At 38.4% G+C, this 19,890-nt stretch overlaps 1 protein-coding gene across 1 annotated transcript in view; it reads left to right on the forward strand.

Moving 5' to 3' along the window:
* ITGB1BP1 (integrin subunit beta 1 binding protein 1) overlaps nt 1–19,890 on the forward strand; it is a 262,215-nt gene that overhangs the window by 126,019 nt on the left and 116,306 nt on the right. The window contains exon 4 of the mRNA XM_044087482.1: nt 8,107–8,185. Coding sequence (XP_043943417.1) covers nt 8,107–8,185 — 79 coding nt within the window. The remainder of the gene's footprint in view (nt 1–8,106; nt 8,186–19,890) is intronic.

A 19,890-nucleotide genomic window follows, 5' to 3' on the forward strand; every position in this document is an offset into this window, starting at 1 on the left:
GCAAACAAATTTACTGTGCTGCTTGTGCATACAATTGGGGAAGTGTTTTATTTTGGTGCTTGTGCATACGTTCATGGGTGGACAGACTACTGAAAGGGTCGTTGGGGGGGATGTTTCATTTTGGTGCTCATGTGCATATATGGATGGACAGACTACTGAACGAGTGGTGGGGAAAATGTTTCATTTTGATGGACAGGCTGTTGAAGGTTCTTAGGAGGAAATTTATTCATTTGATGGTTGTCTATACATGGACAGACTACTGAAGGTGTCATTGGGGGGATATGTTTCATACTGGTGCTTGTACAAACATTGACTGAATTACTGTAGGGATCTTTAGAGCAAAAGCTTCATTTTTATGTCATTTGGTAGTTGTGCATATATAGGACAGTTTGAGAAAAAAAGTAAACCGTACAGCTACTCTGCTTGATAGGCAGCAATGCAGCAAAGCTACCCTGCTTGATAGGCAGCAATGCAGCAAAGCCAAGCATACTTTTAATGTATATGCTTGATTTTAAAACAATGAGATAGTAAATCCTTCCACAATGACTCACTGAAGCTTAAACCTTTTAAGAATCAGGCCCTCTGAAATTAAGTGTATTTTGGGAGGTGGGCAGGCTTACTGCATCACCATTGAGGGGGCAAGGCACCCACATTCTACAAATTTATATTACTTGGTCATTTGAAAAAAGTAACATGTCTCATGAAAGCTGTGTCGGGGGCATACCTTTAAACCTCTTGGCACAAAAAATATGGACAAAGCCAAAAATAATGGGGTTGAAGGCCCAAAAATTGGAACAGGTTTTAAATATTGCTCTTTTAAAGTTTTAACTTAGAAAGTTGCTAGAATAACAGGATTTGTTTTAGAGTGCAATTTATGAAGGAAATTAAGTCTGAAACACAAGTGTATGCCAGTTTTTACATCGCTGATTTCCCAGAAAGCTTCATATTTTTTAGTTGAAAATCTATTCATTCTGCAAAAATTGGGTGAACTGAGAGGTTATGGACCAGGACTATAAGTCTTCAGCACATTGCTAAATACTCTGAAAGTCTGTTTGTTACCTACGTGAACTAAGGAGAAAAATTAATCAAAAATGTCTTTGTCCAATCGAAAATCAGGCTTCCTTTAAAAAAGCTGTGGTTGTTTGTCTGTACTAGTTAAAAGAATGGCAAATGTGTTGTCACGGCTGGTAAATATGGATCATTGTGGTTTTGTGGAGGGGAGGAAACATTTGACAACATTAGTAAAACAATGATGATCCAGAGGGAAGCAGAATGAAACATCACTGTTATTAGTGGATCTGGGTGCAAAGAAAGCTTCCAGTAAAGTAACTTGGATTTTATTAATAAGGCAGTGGAAGCATTTGCATTCCCTAATAGAATAATAAGGTTAATTAGGAGAATATATGAGGGATTGGATGTGAAAACTAAAGTAGAAAGGTTCCTTTATGATAAGTTTATGTCTGAGCAGAGGAACCAGGCCAGGGTGTCTTCTTTCCCTTTTGTTATTTGCTTTATATTTAAGAAAGTCAGAAATTCAAGGACATAATTGGTATGGTAATCAAAAAAAGTTGGCTTTATTTGTAGACAGTATTATTTAACCATAAAAGGACATTTCTGATTTATACGACATCTTTAAACAGTTTCAAGTCTTTTGGGGATATAAAATTAATGAAGATAAACAAAGGCTATAGCTGTAAGTTATGTACCCACATGTGTGTGTGTGTGTGTGTATGTATGTATATGTGTGTGTGTGTGTATATATATATATATATATATATATATATATATATATATATATATATATAAATAAAGAGGGGGCATGATAAAATGAATTATTTAGGAGTATGGATTAAAAACAGTTATATTATGGCATATGGCAGCTGTGGATATGTGCGAAAAGACTAAACAAAAGCTAATACAAAATCTGAGAAACTGGAAGCTCTTTTTTATGGCTAGCAAGATACAATCATTGAAAATGTTTTTAGTTCCTTCTGTTTTATATACAGGTCAGGCATATTTTTATCAACCAGAGGAGAAGTTGTGGATGATAATAAATAGTTGAACTATTTTATCTTGGAGGGGAAAAGAGTAAGGGTCAAATGGGTTAAGCCAGTCGTTCCATTAGAACAAGATGGTTTAGGATTACTCAATTTGAAGGGCTATTTTAGAGCTAACACAGTGTACAATAACATAAGCATAAAGCTGGAATTAAAAGTGGAAAACGATGATGATGAAGCAGGCAAAATTCAGGAAGTAGGTAGAGAGTGAGGTTTTGGGTTTTGGATACAGATCCTAAAGGAGAATAACAGCCACACACTATTATATTCACTAAGTAGCAGAAAGTATTCTAATAACTAAGATAACACAATAAATGAGATTTTTGCTTATTATTGCAATTAGAAGTACAGAGAATAGGCAAGAGGGGACAGGCATTTACTGGAGAAAACTGGCAAAGGAACCAAGGTGTTAGGAGCAGTAACTAGAGGGAAAGGTAATAGAATGTGGAAAAAGCCAAAAAGACGTGGGCTGTAAGCTAGAGACTGCCTTTCCCTATCCGGGATTGATATCTTGAGAACAGTCAAAGAGAAAGGGATAGGTGAATTCTAAGTGAAAGACCTGCTCTAGTAGAGCTTTTAATTAAATGTAGAACAGAATCTGCTGTTGAAATATGGATAATTAGGGCATATAAAATACTGTACAATAACTTTAGGAATCAACCATTGTAGGTTAAAAAAGATTAGGGGGAGTGAGATTAGATAAGCAATTTGACAGAGTCTAGAAGATTTTGGATTTATGCTTGGAAGAGTTAGCATTCATAAGCATTTTTCCTCTGGATGGCATATGTTGGAAGGTGTATGGGGAAGAAAGTAACTTGGAGCATATATTCTGGGAGTTTAATGAGTTGGCAGACTTTAATAATTCCATACAGACTATTCTGTCAGTAATATTGGGTTACTAATTTGTGTAACTAATGAAATATTTTTTTTTTTTATATACCTGGGATACAAGATATGAATTGCCTAGACATACTAAACGTACTAATACCTTAAGTTAAATTCTGGTGGTTCCAAAAAATTGCTAGAAAATGGAAGTCAAAATTTAGACCAACCTTATTTGAAGTATTGAATATTTTAACAGAGATAAAAAAGTGGAAGCGGGTTCTTTAGAAAGGGGTAGAAGCAAATTACATAGAAAAAAACTAGAAGTTTTGTGAACAATACATGCAGAATAATATTTTGTAAGAGGAAGGTTTAAGAGAAGGTAGAAAATGATCTACTTATTTAATGCTGAAATGATGATAAATATACAAAAGAATATATGTGATGTGTAATGTTTGCAGCAGGGTAATATGTTACTGTGATTTGTTTTATTTTATATAAATATACATTTGCCTGTGTCTTAAGTGATAATTCAATAAAAATGTTAAAATTAAAAAGTGCATGTGTGTGTATGTGTGTGTGTGTGTGTGTATATATATATATATATATATATGTGTGTGTGTGTGTGTGTGTAGATATATATATATATATATATATACACACATATATATATATATGTGTGTGTGTGTGTGTGTATATATGTGTATATATATATATATATATATGTGTGTGTGTGTGTGTGTGTATATATATATATATATATATATATATATATATATATATTACTGAAAACTTCCGAACTGTTAAAAACAAAAACAGAAATCCAATGAATAGATGCTGAGCCAGAACTCATTTGCTGAGCGCTTTCATTCGCTTTATTGGTAACAATCGAACTTCATCAGAGCAAAATGTAATGCATTTGCAATACTGTGCGAGCTTTAAATAGTCTAACTGGTGTAAACCACCATGATTGGTAGATATTCACGCCAATGCAGTAGTTTGGACTAATGAGACACTGCTATAAAACAAAGTTTTATCTGCTAACATCCCTGCCACTGGAGTGCTGTAACTTTTTAGTTGTACCACTTTAATGCACATTTAATGTTGAGATTCTCATTGAGCCCTGGTGGGGTATCTGCTTCAAGGAGGAGTTGCCATCTTAATTCCTTCAGCTCCAGTATACCCCACCAGGGCTCAATGAGAATCTCAACATTAAATGTGCATTAAAGTGGTACAACTAAAAAGTTACAGCACGCCCCCTAGTGGCAGGATGTTAGCAGATAAAACCTTTTGTTTTATAGCAGTGTCTCTCATTAGTCCAAATACTACTGCATTGGCGTAGAATATCTGCCAATCATAGTGAAGTATTTTTTACACCAGTTAGACTATTTAAAGCTCGCACAGTATTGCAAATGCATTACATTTTGCTCTGATGAAGTTCGATTGTTACCAATAAAGCGAACGAAAGCGCTCAGCAAATAAGTTCTGGCTCAGCGTCTATTCATTGGATTTCTGTTTTTGTTTTTAACAGTTCGGAAGTTTTCAGTAGTATAAGTTTATTTCTTCCTAGTCTTATTCGGTTTTGTTTTTCTTATATATATATATATATATATATATATATATATATATATATATATATATATATATATATATGTGTGTGTGTGTGTGTATGTGTATATATATATATATATATATATATATATATATATGTGTGTGTGTGTGTGTGTATATATATATATATATATATATATATATATATATATATATATATATATATATATAATGTATGTGATAATATATGTGTGTGTATGTATGTGTGTATAGATATATATATATATATATATATATACACATATATAAAATGTGTGTATGTATGTATATAGATTATACATGGTTCTCACAAATGTAGCCTGCTTGTGCTCAAAGCTCAGTTATTGCACTATGGTCAAATTTCACCAGTGATTTGGTATCAAGTAACATTTACTCCAGGGGTTATATTCCAAAAGACTTGCTCTCTGTGCAAGTGGCATACAGTAGTGTAAGACCTGTCTGTAAAGCAGTCACTTACTCTGAGAGCAGGTTTTTTGGAATCGGGCCTTAGACATGAGACCTTAATCATTTTGAAACTCTTCCATTTTTAGCGCCTATTTCCAGGGCAAGTCTTCACCATCTAACTGATGACCTCATGAAATTTAAACACCCTTGTCATCTAGATGATTGTACTTCACATTCTGCAATTTCATGGATAAATTCTATGACCACCACCAAGGTAGTATTAAGGCCTCTGTCCTCAGTGCCACATTTAAGAACAAACCCATTTGGCAGAACCCTAGTGTTAACAAACTTTACAATCAGAGGAAGAAACTCCTATCCCATAAAAGCAAACACTCCAACAGCTAGAGAAGAGCTCAAAATAATAAGCAAAGAACTTGGAAACGAGACCTTACATACTCTGGCACTGAGGATATTGACAACATATTAGTGGACATATTCAGCTCAAATGTTACCCCGTATCTTACCCAAATTACTCAGCATTTTTACATTCTACACCACCCCAAAAACCAATATGAGCAAGTCCCAAGCACTCTTTCTAATGCAAAAAACATTAATTCCGTGTGCCCTAACAATGTGTCAAGTTTGGTTTTTTTTGTCCGACTACTTATATTTATTCAGTCTCAACTTCTCTACTGGACTTGTGCCAGAAGTATAGAGGACTGCTGCAGTTATCCCAGTCCACAAAGTGGGGACCCATGACTGGCCTAGGCCACTATAGAGCTATCGGCATCTCCAGCCTTATCTGTAGTAGTGGAGTGCATCATTATAGAAGTCATTAAGAAGGACACAGGCAGTCTTCAAATGTTGGACCCTAACCACTTTAGGTTTGTTAAAGGCAGATCATGTCTGTTAAACCTGATGGACTTTGAACAAGTCATTAAGGCATTATACTTGAGTAAATTGGCTTACATGGCATTCTTGGACTTGGTGAAAGCCTTCAGTATCATTCCACATTTGGACATTATTGAAAAGGTAATCCATTTAGGTGTAAATCCCTTTAACTGCTGGATAGCAGACTGGTTCAGTGACAGAACCCTATTACTGCTGCAGGCACAGTCTTGGTTGAAAGAGCAGTTGCCAGTGGTGTCCCTCAGGAATCAGTCCTGGGACTGTTCCTTTTTGGTGTCTACGTTTTGATGTTAAAGTACACAACAAAGGCCAGTGGCTGACTGATGACTGCAAACTCAGTCTCGTCATATTCTAACTCATGCTGTCAAATGGTGCTTGGACCATAGCCCCAAGCTAAATGCAAAAAATTTAGCATTGTATCCTTTGGCAAATGCAGGCAGTCTTTTTTTTTCCTGTCATATAAAATTGACTCTATCATTTCACAATGAACTATCATTTTTGATCACCATGAGACCACTGTTAGAAAATACTTTCATATTGCCAGACTGATCACCAGGGGCGTATCCACTAGATCAAGAGACCAATGTTTCCTTACCAAAAAAAGAAAAAAGACATGTCCTCTTTACTCTGACAACCTTACAGAGCTCTCATTATTTTCCATTTCCTACCAACTGTTGAGGGGAGATTTCTGCCTTGACTACAGATCCTTAAAAAAAAAAACAGCCCAATGTAATTTCCTACATATCCTCAAAACGTGAGTAGTGAGGTTTTTTTGGTGGCATTAAAGACCTAAACTACCACTGAAACATTGATAGGACCAATTAGGATGGATATTTTTCACAGAGGATACCTCTTTTATGGAATAGAATCCCCTTGGAGGTTTAAGCAAAGTAGCTCCATGAACTTTTTTAAAAGTAAGCTGAATGACTGGATGGGGAATCATCATAAGTACACCACAGGTCTGGCCCCTTTAGCCTTCTGGAAAGTGTCAGAGCCAAGTCAGTGTCTGATGTTAACTCATGCCTTGATAAATTGGTGAGATTGTTGGTGGCTACAAATGGTCCACCACTTGATCAACAGCCTGATATGTACCTGTCTACCATGTGGATGGATAGACGTACACCACAGTATTATGCACTGCCCTGATTGATTTTTGGGAAGTGAGCACTGTCAAATGCTTATAAAGGCTGGCAAGAAGTTTTAATTCTTTCTGCTTAAAGGTGTGTATGGCTAGGCCTGTTATGGTCCTAGTGATCATTTACTTAATATTGTCCCTGTGTTTCTAACAAAAGAAGAATATTCAAATGTACTAAAGGAGATCTTGGCCACATACAAAAGAGATTTGGAGATGAGAGTTTGTATTCTTAAGGAATGACAAGGATATTGGAGATAGTAGCTGTTTCATTAGTGATGTTTAAGTCGTAAAAACTTTTTCTTCCTTAAAATATGTAAGCGCTGCGTTTCTAAGATTACTATGTTAAAAATTCAGTAATTAAAAAAGAGCATTTTACAAGTGCTTGTAATCTAGTACTTTTTCCTCATATTTAGTTATCTTTCTTTATTTTAACTATTTAACTGGTAAGCACATTGGACAAGAGTATACCTTTTCATGGGCTAACCGAGAGCACTATTTAGTTGAATGAATTGCACAGTCACACTTCAGAAAATGGAGGCGGAAGGAATCAAACCCTGTACCCTTAACTTCAGGAAGCGGCTCATTAGCTGCTTAGGGTCTTAGTCCTCTTCACTAACTGTCATTTACTGTAATTTTCACAGTATTTGTGGTAGCTGTGTAGCTTTTGCCCAGAGGAAAGGTGCTGCTTTCCAGACATTTGTATGAATCTGTTTGATTTACTCACCTCACTTTCAAACATGAGGCATTTATTATTCATTTACTGACAGTTTAGTGCAGTGTTAAGGTTGTGACCTGCTAACAAGCTTTATCTGATAACAGTGGGTTTGATCCCCTTATTGTCTGCTTATGTACTGTTTGACTGTTGGTTACTAGTGCTCTTAATTTAACCCCTAAAAGGAGGCAGTTATGCACAGTGGACTTACCAAGAAAGAAAGAAATATTTTGAAAATTAAATCGTCCTTAAATATGTTATCTGAAGAGGTGGCTAATTTTATATTGTGTGTTGTGTACAAAGGCTAATGAGCTGCTAGCTTATTTAAATGATAAAGTCCTGTCCTTTTACATTAACATGGCTCTGAGATGAATGCAGAGACCCTGCTAGCTTTCTATTAATCTTTTGGAGCTGATGGTATTTTGTTTCTGCTAATGGTAATATATTCCTTCTCTTTGTTTCACATTTGTTGTTAGTCTGTAGATTCCAGCCTTGGAAGACTATCCAGATCAAGTACAGTTGCCAGTTTGGATGCAGAGTCCATTAAAAGTTCTGGTATGTAAGCAAACCAGTTGCAAATATTTTCTGTAATGCTTGAAAATGTAGTTTAAAGGACCACTACGTGCTGCTTAACTTTTCTCATTTCCAAGCCCCTCCTTCTTTTGAATGCATAACTGTAACATGCTCCTTCCACTATTCAAAATCACGATTTCCACTTTTTTCATTAGTCATGCTTACACCTCCGGTACTGTGAGCTATTTTTAAGCATATAAGAGTCTTGCAAAGCTGTAGAGAACGTATGGGTGCTTGAACCGTTTGCTAATAACACCCCTTGTTATTTTTAATGTTTTCCTCAGTTGCTGCCCAAAAAACGCCTCATTTCAGTCTTTTCGACCTGTGAACGCCACCAACTATTAACTATGCATGAGATATTTTAATGTTAGTTCTTGCAGCCAATAGAAATGCGATGCTGACTTGACTGTGGGAACTACTGTATCTGCACAACTGATTTGGTTCTTATCACTTCCAGTTCTGACATTTGTTTGATACAAGTTCGATAAGGGAATCTTTGAACTTACCTCTACGTACCGATACATCACTGCAATTGTTTTGATTCTATAGGAAAGGAAGAGCAGTTGCAGAAAATCTATGATTGTGCCCAATAAAACTTCATACCTGTAAAAAAAAAAATGTGAATGTGCTGCAGTAGATTGGGAGTTCTAGTGGTTATATGCACTGATCGCTTCCTACCTTTATTCTGTAACTGCTGTTTGTAACACTAACAAACCACTTGCTACAAAAGTAACAAGCAGAAATGTTTAGGTTTTTTTTACTTTGTTTGGAGTGGGTGGGCAGTAACTGCTAGTTCAAGGTTTTTATTCCCTCTTTGTATTCTTTCTGGTCAAGATTCATGACGGTGCAAGGAGTGCGTCTGCAGACCTTAACTTTTTTCCAATATCAATTGTTTAACTTTCAAGCTGTTATCTCTACATCTAAATACAGACAGACATAATCTCTAGTAATCATTGCAATTTAAGTATTAATACCAGTAAGCTGACAGAATAAGAGAATGTGACTTAATTCATTTTTGGTAGTAAAGGAAGTCAATAATTCCTCTTATACTAATAATTTATAAGTGTAATTACGTTCTATTAAAAAAAAATATTGCCAAGTAAAATATATAGATGATAGGGTGGAGTCGTGTAGTATTTCAATATTGGCTTCATAAATGAATGCCGATATGCATTTTCAGTTACGGTAATGCGCTAACCCGCCTAATGTTTTAACTGCAGCAAACATTGTTTAGATTAACAACAAGACTCTTACTGTTATTGTAGACAAAACTTTTATTTATTTATTTTTTGTTTACATTGTTGGAAGAGTGGTGTTTTTCATAACAGGACACCAGATGACCTAGATACATGTATGAAGAAAGAAGACACAAAATCAGGGAAACTTAATGAAGCGAGAAGTTTTGCATAAGCATCCGTTTTTTTGAATACTATGTTCCACTGTTGGCTAACTATAAACCTCACTAATGACATTCATATATTGACCAAGGGGCTGGGTAATAACTTTGCAGCAATATCATATCGCTCAACAAGTTTGCTCAAGAAACTGGGCAAAGTGATATCAGAAAGACTTAAACTCCCAGTAATTTAAGTATCACTTTATTTCTCTTGAAAAGTTAATAGAACAAGCTTTCCATCACCATGCACATGCTAAACAAAAGGTATAGAATGTTAATGTATGACACTGTTGACTGACTGCAAGCTTTAGCTATTTACAAGTAAACATAGCACTAAAACAACTAAATAGATCAGGGTTACATTTCAGAAAAATCAAAGAAAAATCCAGGAATAATTGGGGACAATCAGTGACACTTTTACAATATTAGTACTATCAACTTGCATAAGTGATGGAATAAGAAAATTGGAATTGATCTACATTTTCTGAAGTAAAAGAAGTTTATAATTTTAATTATTGTCATTATTTAATAAGTATAATTCATCACCTTTTCTCCAAGTAACTGGTTTTAGGAGGGATTAAAAGGGACAGAGCTGCAATTTCAGTCAAAATCAGGGACATCTCTGAAAATCTGGGGCGGTTGAGAGATATGCCAGTGTATCAAATGTTTTGCTAGGGCAGTGTCAAAAATGAGGCAAAATCTGGCATAGTTGAGAGGTATTCTATTGCCAAAGTATGTTCCCTCAAATCACACCTTTTACTAGGGATAGGAAAAAATTCTACTCAAAATTGGAGACATTTTAGAGGAATGCTTGTTGCCATAATGTAGTCTTTCCCTGACAATGTTATACTTTACTTCCAATGAGTTACATGTTGCTGGATTGAATGCTTACCTGCAAGGTAGTTACTGGTGATCATACATTCACTTTTATGTTATATTCCTGATGCTTAGCATGGAGGACAAATGTGTATGTTACAGCTTATTTCTTTTCCCTTGCTGAGAGGTACAAGAAGGTAAAAGGTGACTGAATCCCTCATGGCACAAAAGCAGAGCCGGATCTAGCAGTATGCAACCTAGACAGTTGCATAGCGCTCACTGGCTGAGAGAGGCCCCTGCTGGCTGGGAGGGGTCCACTGGTCAAGGGGGGCTGCCACAACATTTAATTTTTAATTAAAAAACAATGCATGTCTTTAAGTGCTTTCCTCTTTAAGAATGTCCTCTGCATGCAACATAGATTTACATCTTGTTGTGCGCACACACCTGCTGTTGCATGCTGGTGTTGAGAGACACACACACACACACACACACACACACACACACACACACACACACACACACACACACACACACGCACCTGCTGTTGATTGTTTCTTATATTCCTGTTGCCTGCTTCTATCTGTGGAATAACGCATGGACATTATAGATAAGTTGCTCAAACCACTGGACTGAATTTCAGTGTATTTTCAAGGAATTGTGTGCTTCAAGGGAAGACAAGTATACCACTGCTCAGTCTAGGTCTGTTTTCAATGTACAGCCGTTTTGTTTAGAAAATGGTCGTCACTGTTTGTTCGAAAGAATTTGAAAGCAGTTTTAACAGCAGGGTAGGTAGCATACTTGCTTTTGTTGCAGAAAGCTGTGGGTTCTACTCCCACAGCATGTATATGGATTGCTGGGGGGGGGGGGTACTGCCATCCTGAGTGTGTCCTCTGGATGATGTGCCTTGTAACTATGAACTTGTTGGTTTGTCATCTCTCTGCAATATTACTCGCTTACCTTTTAATTTTTTTTTTTTATGTACCACAAGCAATTTATTCAAGGGCAGCAGGCACTGAATTTGTAGATTAAACACTAATCTATAAAATTGTTTGCTAGTGGTAACCTTTTCATTAGTCACAGATCTCTTTAATGTGTAATTATTCAGATGATTTTCACTTCTGCAGAGATCATGCATAGTGACTGATATTGGTGGATTATAATTACAGATGTTTGAGTGGCCTTTTTATGATTTAAGTGTTCTGAAATGGGCAGTTTTGTCATTGATTCATACATTTTGTTTTATTGCTTACTGGAAAAAAAGTTAAAAACTATAATTGTGATACACAGTCTAACAAGTGGTGCTGTATTATACAAGGAATATAATGTAGTAATCAGGAAAGTGAGTCAAAGAACACATGCATGCAAGCATGGTCCTACAAATATTGTGCAAGGACCCTATTGTTTGAAAATACATCACTTAATCCACCATTGGTCAGATGCATTTCCTTTGAATGTGAGTTTCAAGTGCAGAGAAGTGTGCTGTTAATGCCAAGTCTATTTTCATTGTGAGATGATTAGATATTTGGATGTAAAGAAGAAAATAGTGTGCAAACTGTCCGTTTTGAACAGCATTTATGGTAACTGGGGAGAAATAGCAAAGTAATGGGACACTAGAATGGCTACGGGTGGCTGGGAGACTGCTGTGAGATGGAGGCCCCAATGCATTACCTTGCCTAGGGCCCTATTTGACCATGATCCATCTCTGCACAAAAGGAAAGGGACAGATCTCCCATCAAGATTCTGTAGGATACTGAATAAAGGGACAACGCTTCGTCTGTGATCTCCTTAGTTAGGGACCTCTGGGGTTTTTTTCTAGTTATTTGACACGTCTAGTCAGTTACCTTCTGAAGGGTGCATTATGTTCAATAATTGCCCTAATCTATGTTGAATATAAGGAACCCTTGAGTTTTCAAAATCTGGATGATATTCCAGGTTTCCAGATTAGTGCTGTCATACTGTGATTGAAAGATAGGGCCCTTGATCCAAGGTCCTTCCCAATCTTTCATTTTGAAGTGGAGTATTATCCTATGCTGTATGCTTTAGGCCGAGGACTGCCTACCCAATGTGCCAGTAGTGCACTTTTCTGCATGTAATTTAAGCCAATTTTGTCCTGTCCTGCACTATGAGGTTGACATAAATGTCTCCAGTACCCTGTACCTTCCTTTCATAGGCCACAAACTGTGTTACAGGTATGGAGTACTACCCGATATCCACAGTATATATTTTTTAAATAACCCCACTGTACTTCTCAGTTAACACAGTGGGTTAGTGCAGATGTTTGCTGTGGGATGGGTGAAGGTTTAAAATCCTTTTTACTTGTAGTATATTTTTTCTCTTTTATATATCTATTTATATATATATAATTTTTTTTTTTTTTTTTTTTTTATATACAGGGCATCCATGATATGTAGGAGTGACACAGAGGACTAATACATAAAGTTGGGGGGAAAGGGTTCAAATCCCCTTTCACTGGCTTTTAAGGCACAAATGAATATTAGTTAATCATATCCGTGGTGTATAGGGGTTCCTGCACCACATTTTTTATCATTTATGTACCTTTAAGCCATGCTAGATAGAGTATCCCTTGTGTCTAGAGGGTCCCCCATTCCCGTTATGTATGGGTGCCATTATTGCTTGAAAGTTTATCCCTGGTGGCTAGTGTTTCCCTTATCCCCATTGTTTATAAGTACTGTTACAGCATGATAGGGTATCATTGGTGTCTAGTATTTTCCCCATCCCATTGTAAGTACCGTTACATTATGGAAGGTAATCCCTGGTGGTTATTGTTTCCCATACCCATGAAGTTAGACATCTCTATTTCCTCTGACCCATGTAGTTCAAGACATCCTTAGCGTCAGTGTTCTCTTGCCCCAGTGCTGCAGGCTTTGCTATTAGACTAGGGGTGTGTAGAGATATGACAACTACCCCAGTACACACACACACACACACACACACACACACACACACACACACACACACACACACACACACACACACACATACATACACACATATATATACACACACACACACACACACACACACACACACATCCTCCTCCGCACCTGATTGCAGCCACAGCCACACACATCCATTCCACCACGCACACATACACCTCCATACCCCCTATTGATACCTGACAGACCGACAGTCACACATGCAGCCTCCTACATACACATAAATGCACACACTCAAAACACTACTTGACCACTAAACTTCCTAGCACTTACCTGTACCACATCTTGGCTGTGCTCAATACAGTGAGCGACCGTGCCAGTTTACACAGCTGAGAAATTTTATGAATCACTCAGCTGTGTAAAGACCTTACCATGGGCAGTTTCAGAGTAGACCACATGGCTGATTTGTAAATGCCTCTCTACTAGACTGTTTATTAGCCAGTAACACAGCCGTGGAGACAGCCCACAGTGATGTTGCACATCTTCATGTTCCAAAACTGTGGTAGGGCTGTGTCTGAATAAGAAATTGTTAGTGGAAAATGTATACACCTTTATTTCTGGAACTCCATCTTCACTGTGTTTTTATTGCTAAATTTTACACTTAAGCACTGGAATGCTTTATACTATAGGCACTATTGTATCATTTATTTACCTGTTTATTCACTCGTAGCTTTAAACAGGGTGGTAGTCTGTGTAACTTTATACAAATCTAGTGAGCATTTGGTTTATGTGCCCATTTATGGTTGCAGTACATTTTGACAAATATTGGTTTGTTTGATTAAGTGAAGTGCACAGCAGAGTGTACACATGATGGATTTAGTGAGCAACATTTCTTTCCAAGTGTGTTTTGTTGAAAAAGGTAAGTGGGCTTGTATTGGAGGTAAGAGTATGTCTACCAAAAACATTGTGCAGATAGTGTTAACGTCTGCAATAGAGGTTGGGCATATAAATACATTGGCTAGATTGTGGGTTACCTTTTTCACATCCACTTGTCAAGGTTTCATTTGCACGATGTCAGAGAAACTCCTTTACATGCATGCTGAGCCAATTTCCTAGTCTGTCGAGCTTTTTGGGACAGAGATTTGCTTCTCTAGCATGCTGTGTTGTCACAAGCCATAGTTCAGATTTCTTGATCTGGTGCTGTTGTGTCTGTAGCACAAACAATCAGTGATGGGTCATAGAAACCCATCTAAGCCAGGCAGAGATCCCTTTGCGGATGCCTATAAGGGGATTCAGTACAGAGGAAGAGCCTTTAGCCGATCAGCATAGGAACCGGGTATTCTAACTAGAAACCTTTTGTGATTCTATCAGTTCAAATGTCTGGTTAGATACATGCCAGAGGGAGCCATATATAAAGTGATAGGTCTAATAAGGGTCTAAATACAATGGTATTAAAACTTCCTTGGACATGGCTGACTTACCATTCCCTATTAATTGGGACACTTAGAATGATTTTCTTATTCTCTTAATTATGTTTTGTTCAAATGCGACATGTTTCCAGGTCTCTTACTACGGGGTCTTTTTTTAGGGTCATCTTTTCGATAGATTACTTCACTTGGGTTGACTATTTCAGAAATGGCATTATAATGTGTTCGTCTTTGCAATGAGTTTTAGACCACTGCTTCATCACCAGTCATTTGTCTGTGTTAAACCCATTTGCCAGATGTTGGTGACTTGGGTGACTATCACAAATGGCTCCCAGTTTACATAAATCTCCAAAGTTGGTGAGCCAGAGCCCTTCAGCATTACCCCTGACTTCATAGAAGTAGTTGTCAGAGTCGAGCAGGCAGAGCACAGAGCCTTGGGGTACTGTGATGGTGACTGCTGCATTGGTGGGGGTAGTCTCACCAATTCAGAATGGATCCTCTGTGTGAGCTAGTCAACAATCCAGTTATTTGTGTAAGGAATTATACCTAGCTCCGGCAGCTTGTCAATGGCTGTGCAGGGTTTTGAAATGATTGACTTGCCCAGATAAACATACTTAGTAGGTACTGTTTTACTGTCATCCATTGCCTTGGTGACTCTATCAAAGAAGTATAACAGGTTAACTAGTCATGACCTTTGGGTAACAAAGTCATATGAGGATGTGTCAAGGGTCTGTAAGTAGGCAATAAACTTCTTTTCATGGATAATTTGTTCTATTGCTTGGCAAATAACGTTTAATGACAGATGGGTCTGTAGTTCCCTGATTGAATTGATGGTCCAGCCTTGTGTGGGGGAGTGATGACAATTGTGCATCCTCTATTAACTTGAATGTAGCCTGTTTTAAGTGGTATGTGATATGGGTACTCAGGTTAATAGCCACCTGAACTTTGACCACCACATATCCACCGCAGTAAGGAAATCTTTATGGCACATATAAGTAAAAGCATCACATCCGGATTTAAGGATAGTCTAATTCCATTATACTCTGCCCTTCTCAGAGCAATAGCCAAGTACAGTGCTGCCTTTTGCAAGTACTTCACCAGACACCTGCAACAATTGGAGAGCCGACAGAGGTTACTTACCAAGAGATTACATGGTACACATAGTACACCTCACAAAAGTCTTCCATGGAAAGACTAAAGGCCCCATCACTGTATTCTGTGTACAGCAGGTTGCTAAGGGATGACCTGTGCCTGGCTTACAGGGCACGCACTGATACGGCCCTGATTGAAATGCTACATATTCCTTATTCAAACTGCATAATGTTTACTCATTCCAGGGATCTTAACCTAGCTGCTGACATGAATAGGGCATGCTGGAGAGATGGATATATCTCCCAGAGACTGCCACTTCTCAGGAGTAAGCTTCCACTTCTTGTGGAACACAGCACCTCCATGAACCTCTTCAGCATAGATCAGTGGATGGGTGACCACTGCTTCACTCCTGGGGTCATGCTTTTGTCCCTCCTGGGCGGAGGAAGTTTTTAACTACTGTAGACCCTTACTTGTGCAAACTTCACTTATATAACCACCACGTGAAGATAAATATGGCTAGGCTTGAAAGGGCTCTGTGGCTGTTAACCTATTAACCTTTTGTTAACACATATGAGCCTATATTTCTTTCTCATTTTTTTTTCTTTCCCAGTTCAAAACATCTGTCATAATCCCTTCATCTGCCCAGACTGAAGCTTGCATTCCATTTGAAGTGCTTTTTTTAAAGCAACTTACATAAGCAGTCTGTGTGGAGATAGCCACACAATGAAACCAGTAATTGCTAGTCAGTTGGTAGTGCATTGTATTGATAGCAACCATGTTCTTCATTAATTTCATTAGCTGCCTTACAATATTTCCTCAAGTATTAAGAGGTGTACTAAAATGCACAGAAATGGGCAAACAGTTTGCTGTGCTGAGCGTGGCAAAATTTGTTTGGCAGTGGACTTAGCCTGCATAAAAGCAAATGTATATGTCTTCTTGGTTACTTTCTGGTGTCCAGACCCTTCTTTATGCGTAACTGTTTTAGGATACAGTAGCATGTGAATATTATTGTGGATATGCAGTTTAAAAACTGGTTTCCTCTGTTCAATTTGTAATACTTCATCAGATGCTGCTGTTGAGATGCCTGTAAATATCGTAGGCCAGTTCCTGTATCTTTGAACATGCATATGCATCATACATTCTTTGTCTTTGGGTGAACACTGATTTGCACTCATTCACTGAGGAATCGTGATGTCTGCATATTCAGTTCACCTGCTCAGCATGATACCTGTTACTCAGCTATCCCCTTCCTGAACTGAAAGCCAGAGTCATTGTGTTTCATAAAGCTTCTCAACCTAGGCAGTTGTAGATTCTAAGATAATTGAATGGTACCTTATCTGCTCTATCTTTATAGAAACTCTTATCAGCTTTGTCTTTATGCATTGTTGTTGCCACTAACAATATTTTCTTTACTTGCAGGCTCGTTTGGACTTTTATTTACATTTATTTGTTTACCGGGATAGTCCAACTCGTGTAGAAGCCCATTTTCTTTGGAGGCCCGGGGAGAAAAGCTCCACAATAATGTAAGCAAAATACAATAATTAGTACAATAGTATGCGTACAGTAACATGTTTTTTGTGTCCTCACTCTTGTTCCAAGTCTGGCTTTCCTGGTAAATATATGTTAAATAAATAATGGAAATATTCAGTGACTGAAAAGCAGGCTTCTAGTACATTCAGAGAGAAAGCCTGTGAGAGAAATTCATACAAGTGCATGAATCGTGCCATCCCAAATAGAACCAAGATGCTCTTCTCCAAAAAAAGAAAGCCAAGTCCCCTGCTATAAACAAACTATACAACAGAAGGAAGAAACTGTTGCAGAAAAGAGGAAAATCCCAGAATGCAAAAGAACTCCCTCACCAGCCTCAGTAAGAAGCTGAGATCCCTCATAAAATCCTCAAAAGCTAGTTACAAAAATAAAATTGCCAAAGATTCCAAAGACAACCACAAGGCATTCTATAGTTATGTCAAGAATCTAAATGGCAATGCTCGGATCTGCTCTGAGCTACAACAGAATGGCATTAAATATACTGATACCAAGGATATTGCCAATATCCTGGCAGATCAATTTAGTGCCAACTTCACCCCCCTCTCGCCCCCTAAAGGGCCCATCTCAATAGCAAAAGATTGCCAAATTCCGATAATCATGGCCACACAGGTAGAAACCGCACTCTCCAAAGCTAAGAATACGCATCCATGGGACCAGATGACATCCCAAGCTGTGTACTACATGAACTACAAAATGAACTGGCACCTCACCTAAATGTCATGTTTAATCATAGCCTCACCTCAGGCTTTGTGCCCACTGAGTGGTGCACAGCTACAGTTATCCCGCTCCACAAGGGAGGATCCACCTTGGATCCCGGGAACTACTGTCCCATCAGTCTGACAAGCCTGATCTGCAAGGGCATGGAACACATTATCATGGAACTTATAAACAAAGACATTGGCAACCTTCAAACACTGGACCCCACCCAGTTTGGGTTTGTGAAGGGCCGATCTCGTCTCCTGAATCTGATTGACTTCTTCGAATCAGTCTCCAGAGCTGTGGATGAGGGTAAGGTGGTCCACACAGCCTATCTGGACCTCGCCAAGGCCTTCGACACCATCCCCCACTCTGGAATCATAGATAAACTTACTAAGCTGGGCATAAATCCATACATCACTCGATGGGTTGCTAACTGGCTTACTGACAGAACCCAGACTGTAAAAGTAGCAGACTCCAAATCCAGCTCCAGACAAGTGACAAGTGGAGTAACTCAGGGTTCAGTCCTGGGACCACTCTTGTTTGGCATCTACTTCTCTGAAGTACAGGCCAACACTAAGCGACTCTGGCTTACAAAGTTTGCAGATGACTGCAAACTGGGAGCCATTATTGAATCCCCAAATTATGCGAATATTCTACAAAAAGGCCTTACAGAAACAGATGCTTGGTGCCAGAGCCATGGGCTCAAGCTTAATGCCAAGAAATGTATAGTTATCCCCTTTGGAAAAAAACATGTACCTATGAATTACCACATAGGTGGCAGGACTCTAAACATCAAAACTGTGATGAGAGACTTAGGGACACAGGTGGACAGTAGTCTCACTTTCAATAACCACATCGCCACAACGGTCAGGAAATCCTTCTATGTGGCACACCTCATCATTAAGGGCTTTTCATCCAGAAAAAAGGAGGTCATTGTCCCACTGTACTCATCCCTCATTAGACCCATTATAGAGTATAATGCCCAGTTTGGTATGTACCTCACAAGACATCTGCAACAGCTGGAAAGGCCACAGAAATACCTCACTAAAAGTATCACAGGCCTAAAGCAGATGCCATATGCTGACCGTCTAAAAAAAAACTCCAGCTATACTCTGTGGCGTATCGTCTACTCAGAGGCGATCTCTGCTTAACATACAAGGCCATGTCAAACCCTGAGCTGTTGGACATGTTCCACTTAAAGACATCCTAATCCCTCAGAGCCATACGCTCCAGGGATCTAAACCTTGTCATCACAATGAACAAAACATGCTGGAGGGATAGGTTCCTGACCCAGAGACTCCCCATTCTCTGGAATAGACTGCCCATACATGTCAAGCAGAGCGCCTCATTGGCCCTCTTAAAAAGGAACCTTGATGATTGGATGGGAGATAGGAAATTCACCCCGGGGATCATGTCAGTCGCCCTGCTAGACAGGGGCCCCAGGGGATCATGTCAGTCGCCCTGCTAGACAGGGGCCCAGAGAAGTAAATATTGTGGGAAGAAATATTCAGGGAATTGTTATGGCTAGGCTTGCATAGGCCCCAGGGCCGATAGCCTAGTACCAACCTATGAACCTGTAAGTAAGGGAATGTCTGCAGAACAGATAGTATTTAGATTTAAGGTATGAATAGGTATTTGTTCACAGTTAGGGATATAGTTTATTCTGGTGTTAAGCAAGAGCAAGTTTTTAAAATCTCACTTTTGTTTACGTAATGTTTGTCATTTGTACTGCTTTGACCACTGGAAAAATCTGCCACAGGTCAGTGACTTTGGGAAATTGGAGGATTGCGCCACTAACTAAAAAACTTACTA

Source organism: Protopterus annectens, chromosome 1.part1 (genome assembly GCF_019279795.1).
Source record: "Protopterus annectens isolate FY-2018-M chromosome 1.part1, PAN1.0, whole genome shotgun sequence".
In the NCBI taxonomy this organism is placed as follows: domain Eukaryota; kingdom Metazoa; phylum Chordata; order Ceratodontiformes; family Protopteridae; genus Protopterus; species Protopterus annectens.